The sequence below is a fragment of the Crocuta crocuta genome, unplaced genomic scaffold, assembly GCF_008692635.1.
Source record: "Crocuta crocuta isolate KB4526 unplaced genomic scaffold, BGI_CrCroc_1.0 scaffold73, whole genome shotgun sequence".
Classification (NCBI taxonomy): domain Eukaryota; kingdom Metazoa; phylum Chordata; class Mammalia; order Carnivora; family Hyaenidae; genus Crocuta; species Crocuta crocuta.
Window position 1 is genome coordinate 7,282,879 of NW_027529443.1, and position 12,051 is coordinate 7,294,929.

A 12,051-nucleotide genomic window follows, 5' to 3' on the forward strand; every position below is an offset into this window, starting at 1 on the left:
AGACAAAAGCACATCCTGGTTCCCTCTTGACACCAGAATAGACATACAAATAGCTATAAAGAAATTCATCTTCCTTCACAAACATAAAACCCAAAGCCTGCAAGGGGATCCTTTGGAGGAAAATTTGCTGATGAGGCAGTGGTGGCAGGACCTTACACTATGACTTTGTGCCTGAGATCTACCTTCACTTGGGTTCCCTTTTGGGTGCCCTTAAGCTCTGCCATGCTGACTTCAGTGAGGGAAACCCACAGTCCCTTTGATGTCATATATTTTATTTAATATAGTGCTATCAAAAACTTTTTATAGCTGAGACCAGCTATCATGTTCAAATTGAACTTTGCTAAAAGCCTGGAAAAGTCCATAGAGAAAGCCTCAAAGAGGCACCTGGGTCAGTTGAGCGTCCGACTTCGGTTTAGGTCATGATCTCATGGTTCGTGGGTTCAAGCCCTGCATCGGGCTCTGTGCTGACAGCCAGAGCCTGGAGCCTGCTTCAGATTCTGTGTGTCTCTCTTTCTCTCCCACTCCCTTCCCCCGCCCTCGGCTCATGCTCTGTCTCTGTCTCTGAAAAATAAGTAAACATTAAAAAAATTTTTCAAAAGAAAGCCTCAGAAATCTAGATGCTCTGGCTTAGGATAAAACAGCATCTGCAGGGCTCAAATTACTCAAAAGGTAAGTAGACCCTTACTCTTCCCTTAATGAGCCATATCCTCCTCCTTCAAATTTAGACCCCTCCAAGACCAAGAGAAGCTGAAGCCTCCTGCCCCCACCTTGGGCCATACTTCCTGTTTCTTGTCTGTAGACCTGTGTCTTCCTGGAATGGTTGAAATTGGAAATGAGCCCATCCTTCATACACACGTAAACACGCAATGTGTTTCCTCCTTGAAGACTAGTGTGTTGTCCATAACTACTAAATACCAGGTGGCACCCACATATTATGGAATCTAGACCAGCTAGAAAATGCGTCATGGGCTTGGCGAGATGGATTTGATGTGGCTTCCAAAGAATTACCTAACTATTTTTGTAGAAATCTGAGTGTAGAAACCTGGGTCTTAGAGAATGATATTCATGATGGGGGTGGAGTATCCCAAAGCAGTATGTATGGGATAATCACAATTTTGTAATAGCTGTAATAAATTGAATGCTTTCTGTGTGCTAAGTATTATGCTAAGTGTTTTATAAGCATTATTAACCACAACCTTGCAAGATGGGTACTGCAATTATCTCCACGTCTTGGATGAAAAGCTGCTGGAATTGGAACCCAGGACAGTCTCATGCCAAAGTGCTTGCCCTGAACCACCTTTATGTAATGCCTTTCACATATGTATGTACATACACACACACACACACACACACACACACACACACACACACACACAAAAGAGATGCCTGAAGGTTCACAGCTACCTTTGGTGGAATTATTGGTGATTGTATNCACACACACACACACACACACACACACACACAAAGAAGATGCCTGAAGGTTCACAGCTACCTTTGGTGGAATTATTGGTGATTGTATTGTTTTTTCTTTCAGTTTACTTTTACTTCCTAATTTCTAATATGGTGAACATGTCCTATTTTTGTAGCAAACATAATAACAAAAAGACCTGGCCTCATCCCAAGGTGAGCATTGGTTTTAGCAACCCTGCATCTCAGCAGAGTTCCTTGGTTGGAAGAATCCTCTGTTTTAGATTAATGACCAAGTTCATTATGACCTTCCTTGGGCTCAACTCCTTCCTGTTGGTTGTCTGCAGGGGAATGTAATTACGGGGGCAGAGTGACTGATGACAAAGACAGGCGTCTTCTGCTATCCCTTCTGTCCACATTCTACTGTAAGGAAATCGAGCAGGACCATTACTCCATCGCTCCTGGAGACATTTACTACATCCCTCCTCATGGCTCTTACCAGGTGAGAGGCTTGGCAGTCTCCATGTGGCTACAGGCTGCTGTGTAGTCAAGGAGAGCCACGGGTAGCTATGGGCTTCATGACTTGGTCCATAAGCCATTTCTAATATTCCAAAAAGCCTCTAAGAGAGACATTATTACTGTTGAATGAAAACTGGGTATTTGATAGACAAGATCTTTTCAAACTGTGGGGTCCATCTTGGGGGATTAAGGGAAAGGATGGTTAAAATGAAGACTTGGTAGTAAACAAGTTGCAAATTGCTACTTGAAAACAAAGGTTCAGAAAGTGACTAAAAGGAAGGACAGAAAAACTGGATGGGAGAATGAGAACAGGAAGAAGAAAACAGGAAGAATAAAGCCCTGAAGAGGGCTTTATTTTACTCAGCACCTGTTATATGCCAAGGTCTATCCTTTGTAACCTCACTTATCTTCCCATTTACAGATATGGAAGCTGGGGATCAAGGCTACACAGTTAGTTTTCAGTAGAGCTAGAATCCAAACCCAGTTCAGTCTGACTGCAAAGCCAGAACTGCAGGGGGAACAGGGAGAAGCTAGGGGTGGGAGGTGGTATACTCTGCCTTTATACTCACTCCCCAGAAGACTGTAAGAGGAAGAGCTTGGAGTGTCTTCACCCTCTTTGTGTGTGTGTGTGTGTGTGTATGTGTGTGGTGTGTGGGGTGGTAGGGTGATAAGTAGGTATGGCCTCTGCTAACAATCCAATGTGGTTCTTGGGTTAGGTCCAGCCAAGCCCTGATTGATCTCTAGGACTCCAGGGGACCTGGGTTTGTCAACTGAACATTTCCTTTCCAGTCCTATATCGAGTATCTTAGGAACCTGCCCATCACAGCCCACCCAGAAGTCTTTGGCCTCCATGAGAATGCTGACATCACCAAGGACAACCAGGAAACCAACCAGCTGTTTCAAGGGGTGCTGCTGACCCTCCCTAGGCAGTCAGGAGGGAGTGGCAAGTCCCCTCAGGTAACTGAGCTTGGACAGGATACAAAATTCCATTTCCCAGGCAGTTGTCCATCTGGTGGTCATGCAGGGTTGTGGATGATGACCTAGGATACCGAAGATTGGAGGCCTGGCAGACCCCACAGGGCATAGGTGCTCGGTCTTCCTGCTGAAAGTCCTTAAATACAGAGCTGGGAGAGCAACAGTGTTTCCACATTGTCAGCTGCTCCTATATAACCCTCTGGAATTGTTGCTATACCCATATATCATCTATACTACATTTATCTAATATTTAAAACTAAATCTCTTTTGCTTAAAAACATTTCTTTTAAAAACTACATATCATGCAACTCTTGATCTAGGGGGCATGAGTTCCAGCCTTACACTGAGTGTAGAGATTACTTAAAAAATAAAATACTAAAAAAAAAAAAAAAAAACCATTTCACATCATTACCATAAATGGAAATCCAATGTCATTTCCATAAAGTCATGACAGCCACAAAAAGAAAATGAAAGCTAAACGGTTATTAGGTTCTTCACAAATGATGTTGCTGAGGCCCTGCTGGCTTCTTGTGTAAAGAGGAAGATCAACCAGTGTTATAGAGCATTTAGCACTGATCTGAGACTTTGTCCTTGAGAATAATGAAAAGAGAACGATGGCTGAAACTTGAAAAGAGAGTGACTTTCTCACCATGTGATTCAACATGATTTGCTCCATGTCCTGGAAACACCTAGAATCATTTTAGGTGCCTCTCACAGTTCATGCTTTATGAGGCACAGACCTGGTCCACCATCCTCAATCTACAGATGGGCGTGAAATGAGCCCAGTGAGAGGAAGAGACCTGCTTCAAAGCATTCATCAACTCAGAGGCAGAGTCAGACCCAGGACCACCATCTCCTGACTCCACCACACTCTCTTCTTTCCTATCCTTCCCTTCTCCACCTTCTGAGCTACTCCATGTTCAAGTCCTCTCAGCTGTGGATTTCTCTTGATTTGGTTCATAGTGCCATAAATGATAATAGGTGTGAAGATAGAACAGCCTGCTTGGTCTCAGTTTAGGGATGGAAATTCCCCTGACAGTGGGAAGAGGGAAGGAAGTGTGTGTTCCAAGCCTCTCAGATCCACAGGATGGCAGAGCTGTGTGTCTCTCTCACACCCAAGTCCTACTTCTTGTTCCTCTAGGCCTGTCCGCTCCCCTATTTGGTCAACCCTGTTGCCCAGGGCTATTCTTGTTCAATGCTGAGGAATGGCTTACCACCTTCCCAGGTGTCCTGTCCAGTCACTGGCGCACTAAGCAAGAGTCCCATCTGTACCAAGAACTGGTTCTGAGGGGCTGGCTGAAAGAGCTGTGAGAAATGGTCTCCTAGGAGGAGTTTGGATGGGTTCAGCACTGCCCTGAGGCTACCTGCTGAGCCCTCAGACCCTTGCTTCAGGTGTGAGAATAGGGCTCTCACTGCTTTGCTTTTTCACTTTCTGGGCCAAGAGGTGATGCCCTCCAGAAGACTGGTAGAAAAGTGAGTGACCTCCTTTCCCCCAGGCAGAATTGGCCTCTGTAGGAGAGTTCACAGGAAGGTCCTGTAGGCTGATTAAAAAGACCAATGCTCACTGCTTCAGGTTTACCCAAATAAAGTCACAGTGCACAGGCCTGGTTTCTCATTCACCTCTCTACTGTCTGTACTTTAAGGAAGTCATTGAGGACCTGGCCCAGGACATACTCTCCAAGCTTCCAGATGACTTTGACCTGGAAGTGGTTGTGAAGTTGTACCCTGTGGTCTATGAGGAATCCATGAACACCGTCCTAAGGCAGGAGCTCATCAGATTCAACAGGTGGGCTGGATGGTCTTACTTGGATTGTTGGAGTGGGAATGTAGGGGTACGATCTCATGGGTAGTAACTGACATGTACACTTGATAAGGGTTGCCGTGCAGAGGAAGTGGTTGGCCCCACCCATGGGGAGGGCTATAAATAGGACCATTCCAGCATGTATTGACCCAGGGTTAACTCAATTTTTCTATTCATTCTCTTCCACTCATTGATAGAACACCTGTAAAATCAGGTTAAAACCAATACCAAGCAGACTCATAGTAAAAGTAATTCTTAGAGCCACTTTTCTTGAGCCCTTAGTGCTGGGTGTGGGTCCAAGAACCATGCATGTGTTTGCATTCAAACCATATAATAGTCTAATAAAATATGCAGTTAATAATCCCTCTGCCACCATTTTACAGGTGATAAATAGACCCAGAAAAGTTAAGTAACTTGCACATACAGTCATTCAGTGACAGAACTGAGTTTGAACCCAGGCTGTCTGATTCCAAAGCCCATACACTTAGCCAATATGTGAAATCAGGGCAAATAAAGAAAAGGGTGTGATGGGCTGCCCATGGGGAGAAGGGTCTCAGGCCCTCTTCACTTCTCTAATTACTACAGCATAGAGCCCAATAGATCATCTTGACTTGACTTCTAAACAAAACTGAAAGAGTTCTCAAAGACCATCTGTACCAAATGAGAAAACTCATTACTTCTGTTTTCAAGTCTAAGGTTCTCACTGCTCCCAGCTCTCCGTTACTGTCTCCATTTTGCCTCATTGGTTATTGCTTAGTTTTAGAGACATCCTCACTTTGAAGTAGTAGAGAACTGGAAGAAAGTCATCTAAATATTCCTTGCCTTCTCAGTTTTAGGATTAGAGTTAACTCTAGAGTCAATAGGCAGTTGACCAATTGGGGAAACAAAGCAAAGTATGGGGTGTGAGCTAAGGATGCAGCAGTATTGCTGTGATTCAGATACTTTGGCATGATGGGATGTAGTTATCATTCATCCAGATACCAAGCCTAGTGGCTTCCCTCTTCTGCCACCCATCCTCTCCTACGGTCACTGGAGCTCTTCCTTGGTGGTTGCAGAGGCCATCACTAGCCTTTACTGGTCATTGTAATAGGAGAGAACAGGGCAACAGCAATCTTATTTTCCAGTGACGGTCAGGATTAATCACATTGAGTAATCCACTCCCACATCCTCACCAATTACCTTTTTTTGGCCTGTTCACCATGTGGTATGAGAAGCCCAAAATGATTAAGTGACAGTTCAGTTTCCAATTCAGGGGACTCATTATTGTGTCTTCTGAGGCAAGTGTTCCTTCCTAAAACCTTGAAACTAGCAGAGCTCATAGTTACAAAAATAGAAAAACTTCTTGCAAGTAAGTCTTTAGGTATAATAGCCAAAGGTCTGTGGAATAATCCCTCAGGCAGTAACTTTGCCCCTTGACTCCTCAGCCAAGCACATGAACCAAATGTCTGACCCTCTTAATATGAATTAAATTCCTCTTAATGTGAATATTTAGTGATTACAAACCCAGGAATCTGTTTCTTGCATATGATCATTCTCATATCCATTTGGCTGGGATTCCAAAAATCGCTGGAGATGACAAGTTATTTCTGGTGGCATATTCTTTGGCACTCTCAGGTGAATTCCCTCTGGGCTTGGCTATGCCTCATAACATAGAGGCCAGAGACAAAGGCAGGCCAACTTGGCATCTCCCAGGCTGCCTTTTCTCAGGCAAGGACCTCATAATCCATAAAAAGAACTTTGGCAATATGGATCAAACCCTTCAAATTATATTACCTGTTACCTAGAAATTCTACCTTTCACAGGAAAATCATTATTATAAGTTTCCACAAAGATTGATATGGATGGATGTTCCTAGCAATGTTATTTGCAGTGACAACAAACCTAGAAATAACATGTTTCAGCAATAAGAAAGTTGTTAAATAAAATGAAATACATTGTAGTCATTAAAAAAGGATGATTTAGGTCTCTATTGAATTGGAAAGATGCTCCCTACATGCTAAGAGAGAAACAGATTACAAAAAAGTAATATAGTTAATACCATTTAAAAATAACTTATGTTTATGTATAGAAAATTTTGGAAAGATAAACATCAAAGTTATCTTTAGGTAGTGAGATACCAGGTGATTTCATTTTTTTCTCATCTTTATAATTTTTCTATCATGAATGTTTATTACTTGTCTGACCCTTGAAAGAGGGGAAAAGTGAAAGGAGACCTGAGTCAGTGTACTTGGGTAAGGTAAAGCTAGAGAGCCTGGCTGAGCCAGCTCCTTTGTTCTTGCAGACTGACCAAGGTGGTTCGCAGAAGCCTCATTGATCTTGGCCGAGCCATCAAAGGGCAGGTCCTGATGTCCTCAGAGCTGGAGGATGTCTTCAGTAGCATGATCGTGGGTAAAGTGCCAGCCATGTGGATGGCCAAGTCCTACCCATCCCTAAAGCCCCTGGGGGGCTATGTGGCTGACCTGCTGGCCCGCCTGGCCTTCTTCCAGGTACCTGGGAGGTACTCAGGGTAGCTGAGTACCTGGCGTGCTCATTCAGGTGGAGAGGACATTCTAGAAACAGTCTTGCCAGAGTTAAGGGTGGGAGGGAGACTTTTTAAAGGCTTTGAAAAGATAATAGCCTATAGAGGCAGGAGTAGGAACTAGAATGTCACAAACTGGTGGTTCATGGGCCAGATTTGACTAATAGATATATTTGGTTTGGCTGCCTGGTAATTTAAAAAAAAAATTTTTTTTAGTTTACTTATTTTGAGCAAGAGAGAGTGTACATGTGTGAACATGAGCAGGGGAGGGGCAGAGAGAGAGAGAGGGATAGAGAGAATCCCAAGGAGTCTCCATGCTCAACGCAGAGCCTGATGCGGGGCTTGATCCCGTGACTATGAGATCATGACCTGAGCTAAAATCAAGAATCAGACATTGAACTGAGCCACCCAGGTGCCCCTAATTTAGATTTTTTTGTGTTAGCATGTAAACATTGAATTATTACACATAAAAATCCAAATGTTCGTCCTGCAAAAAAAGGAAGAGCTGAAACAATGGGGCTGCATTCCTGCATGGCAACTTCAGATGAGTGGCTGTTGCTCAGTTTAGATAAGGCACGTAGTTTCCAACATTACAGCCCCTGCCAGTCTCTATTATAACCCTGACACCAGGTTGTACCTGTGCTCTTCTTAAAGTAGAAATATGTAACTTTGTACTTTCATTTCAGTGGTGGGGGGAAAAGTGGGAAAATATAAACTAAACCTAGAGGGCTGCCTATTTTAAGAAAAATGAGGGGAAAAAACCCATCTTTCTTAATAGGACTCATTAACATTACCTGCCTTTGAACTATTTTTGATGTGCTATTGATTTTGAATTTTTATTTCTGTGACTCTCCAGGAGTGGATTGACCATGGGCCCCCTGTGGTCTTTTGGATCTCTGGATTTTACTTCACACAGTCTTTTTTGACTGGTGTTTCTCAGAATTATGCCCGGAAATACACCATCCCCATTGACCACATCGGATTTGAGTTTGAGGTAGATGTGCTTTGGCTTAGACCAGCTCAAGGGACCAGCCAAAGAAAGCAATGTTGCCTGTTTCTTAATGAGTCCAAACATTTAGATGTGTTAAGGCCCAAATGCTTCTGAGATGGAACAGTGAAATATGACTTAAAAATAGCTTCAAAAGTTATTCCAGACAGAATCAGAACTCCCAAGGCTTTGTCGCTGTATATATATAAGGAATCTTTCTAGAGGAAAACTCTGCCACCATTATACCAAGAAAAATTAAAGCATCTCCCCTATTGTTTATTCAGCATGGTGGACTCTTCATATGGAAAGATGTTAATGGTTTTGGGTAGTGCTTTGCTTGGAGTGAAGTCAAAGAAATAGCCAGTAGTCAAGTATCACCTTTGTCCATATATGGAGAGAAAGGGGTAAGATCATCTTGTCCAGAGGTTGCAGACTGGTTGCTAGGTCTTAATTTAGTTTATGAATAAACTTGATAATCTTTGAAGGCAACATGAAGCTGAAATAAATGCAATAATGTAATAAAATAACTAGGATAAATATTGGAAAATTGATAAATCCATATTTTTTGATGTTGAAATTATTGTGTACCTAGAAACTCTAAAGACTCAAACTACACCTATCAGAATACTCATAGGCAATAGGTATCAGAATACTGATATGGTGATTGAATACTAGGGATACTGGTTAAATATACAAAAATCAATAGCCTTTTCCTATTCTAGCAATAAGTACTTAGAAGTAAAAATAAGAAAAATATTCTATTTATAGTAACAAAAAGATAAGAATTTGAATGATTTTATTTTTTTTAATTTTTAAAAAATGTTTTATTTATTTCTGAGAGAGAGAGACAGCGTGAGCAGGAGAGGGTCAGAGAGAGAGGGAGACACAGAATCTGAAACAGGCTCTAGGCTCTGACCTAGCTGTCAGCACAGAGCCCAACACAGGGCTCGAGTCCACAAACTGTGAGATCATGACCTGAGCCAAAGTCGGACGCTTAACCGACTGAGCCACCCAGGTGCCCCTAGAATTTGAATGATTTTTTTTTTAATTTTTTTTTAATGTTTTTTATTTATTTCTAGGGGAGAGAGAGAGAGAGAGAGAGAGACAGCATGAGCAGGGGAGGGTCAGAGAGAGAGGGAGTCACAGACTCTGAAAGAGGCTCCAGGCTCTGAGCTGGCAGTCAGCACAGAGCCCGACGCGGGGCTCGAACCCACGAACCGTGAGATCATGACCTGAGTGAAAGCCGGACACTTAACCGACTGAGCCACCCGGGCGCCCCAGAATTTGAATGATTTTAAATGAAGCTTGTCTTCTCTGGTTTACCATAAACCCCACCGCTCCTTCTTCTTCTACACCTGGACCTTTATCTGCACTCACCTTAAGGAATTTGACTTAACTAGCTCTGACTCTAAACAGTGGTGTGCTGGAGCTAGCTCATATCAATTCACCAGAGCCAGTTGCATCTAGTTATTACATAGTTAATACCCTGAAACATCTACACAATAGAAACTGACAAAAAGCACAAATTAAGGCTTTATATCTCCCTGGCAGACAACTGTTTTACCAGTATGCATCTGAATCTAACCTTTCACTTTATGGATCCAGGTCCAGAAAGAGGAAGGATTGTGCAAGGTCACCAAGCTAGTTACAGTTAAGGTAGCCCCCTGGCTCCTACTTTAGTGCATTCTTTATGCCTACCATATATGAGGGCAGCATGCTGGCTAGGAATCAGACCTGGTTCATTTGTGAAGACAGGAGTATTATCACAGAAGCCACAGTGTCCTGGGAATTGTATATTGGGAAAGGCAGACATTGCAGCAGATTTTGTAATCTCTTAATGCTGCCCCATTTAGGGAAATTGCAGGTAATGGAACTTACACCTCCCTCTTTTCCAGGTAACCACACGAGAAACAGTCATGGAGAGTAACCCAGAAGATGGGGCCTACATAAAGGGACTCTTCTTAGAAGGTGCCCGCTGGGACAGGAAAACCATGCAGATCGAGGAGTCTTTCCCCAAAATTCTCTATGATCCTTTGCCCATTATTTGGCTGAAACCTGGGGAAAGTGCAATATTTCTTCATCAGAACATTTATGTGTGTCCAGTCTACAAAACAAGTGCCAGAAGAGGCATCCTCTCCACCACAGGCCACTCTACCAACTATGTCCTCTCCATTGAACTCCCAACAGACAGGCCCCAGAAGCACTGGATAAACCGAGGGGTAGCCTCTTTGTGCCAGCTGGATAATTGATGGCATCCATCTCAATGCAGAAAATAAAAGGCATCTCATTCTCAACCATAACCTAGCTTTCCTTATGAAGAGACACATGGTATGAGGATGATGGCAGCAGTTATATTAATAGAGCACGTGCTACAAGCCAGTATTTCAGAGCAGCCCTATAAAGTAGGTTATTATTATCCTTATTTTATGATCACAGAAACCATGATACAGAGAAGGTAAGTAAGATCTCCCAAATCAGATAGCTACTAAAATAGTGGAGCCTGGATTTGAACACAGACACTGGAATTCTTCAACCTAGACCTTTAGCCATTTGGCTAAACTCCTTTGTGTTTTATTTCCTGTTGTTTTGCTGTAACTGCCACTGAACTTTAATTGCTTCTTTCCTAGTCTGTTTAAATGCACTAACATCAGAGTCTATCAGGTTCAAAGAGGCTTGAGCCACTGTGCTGACAGCTCAGAGCCTGGAGCCTGCTTCGGATTCTGTGTCTCCCTCTCTCTCTGCCCCTCCCCCCACTCACACTCACTCTCTCAAAACTAGTGATAATAATAATAACATTAAAATAAAACAACTAGCTCAAGGTTCCACAGCTCATCTCATTTGGGTAGAAGTAGAACCCAAATACTTCTCTACTAGCCTGCAACAAATGGGCAGAAATTTCAGGAAGAAAGGGGATATAAAAGAACCAGTATTTGTTGCATGCCTACTGTGTGCCACAGGTTGTGGCCTGGTCCTTTAGATATCTTGCGTTTTCCTCTGTGGTGGGTACCATTGCCTCTCCCTCTGGATATTTAGGGATATTATGTAACTTGCCTAAGATCACCCAGCTCTTGGACATTGCAGAGCTAAGGTCTGTCTGGCTCTAGAACCCATGCATTTTTCACTGCCACATGTTGCCTCCCTGCCAATGACTTGGCTATGTTATGATGAAGAATCTTAAAAGTGTAGCTCCAACAACCATGTCCAAAAAATTTCTAGTTTATCACTGCTTTCCCCCAGAGCCAGCTAAAAGAGAATCCCAAGGAATATAAAAATCAAATTCTTGATCTACTACTTCTCAATTAACTCTTTAATTTAGCTCTTTGGCTCTAAGTGACTTCTTTCATGGCATTCCAGTGGTCAGTTTATAGTTGAGCAAAGACATAAGGCTGTTTGAGAGTCTTAATGCATCTGTTGGTTTCTCTGCCTCTTCTCTAGAAGAAATGTCCTCAGGGTTTTTTATTTTTCCTGAATATGGGAAACTTCTGAGAACCAAACAAACATATTCCAGAAACCTCTTCATGGAAACATGGAATTGATAAAATTCTGACTAAGAACCCTAAATTTGGGGTGCTTGCCTGGCTTGGTTGGTTAAGTGTCCAACTTTGATCAGGTCATTATCTCACGGTTCGTGGGTTCGAGACCCTCGTTGGGCTCTCTGCTGTCAGCTCAGAGCCTGGAGTCTGCTTCAAAGTCTATGTCTCCCTCTCTTTCTGTTCCTCTCCCTCTTGTGCTCTCTCTTTCTAAGAAAAGGAAGGAAGGGAGGGAGGGAGGAAGGAAGGAAGGGAAGAAAAATAAAGAACCCTAAATTCTGATATCAGCAAATTATCTGAGAGATCCCAGAGA

The 12,051-nt window shown here is 42.9% G+C and overlaps 1 protein-coding gene across 1 annotated transcript in view; it reads left to right on the plus strand.

The window, feature by feature from the left end:
- The window catches only part of DNAH3 (dynein axonemal heavy chain 3), a 165,782-nt gene extending 155,280 nt beyond the window's left edge, over positions 1-10,502 (plus strand). The window contains exons 56-61 of the mRNA XM_077760528.1: positions 1,755-1,909; positions 2,716-2,883; positions 4,545-4,687; positions 6,984-7,188; positions 8,077-8,214; positions 10,104-10,502. Coding sequence (XP_077616654.1) covers positions 1,755-1,909; positions 2,716-2,883; positions 4,545-4,687; positions 6,984-7,188; positions 8,077-8,214; positions 10,104-10,457 — 1,163 coding nt within the window. The 3' untranslated portion in view covers positions 10,458-10,502. The remainder of the gene's footprint in view (positions 1-1,754; positions 1,910-2,715; positions 2,884-4,544; positions 4,688-6,983; positions 7,189-8,076; positions 8,215-10,103) is intronic.
- The last annotated feature ends 1,549 nt before the right edge of the window (positions 10,503-12,051 follow it).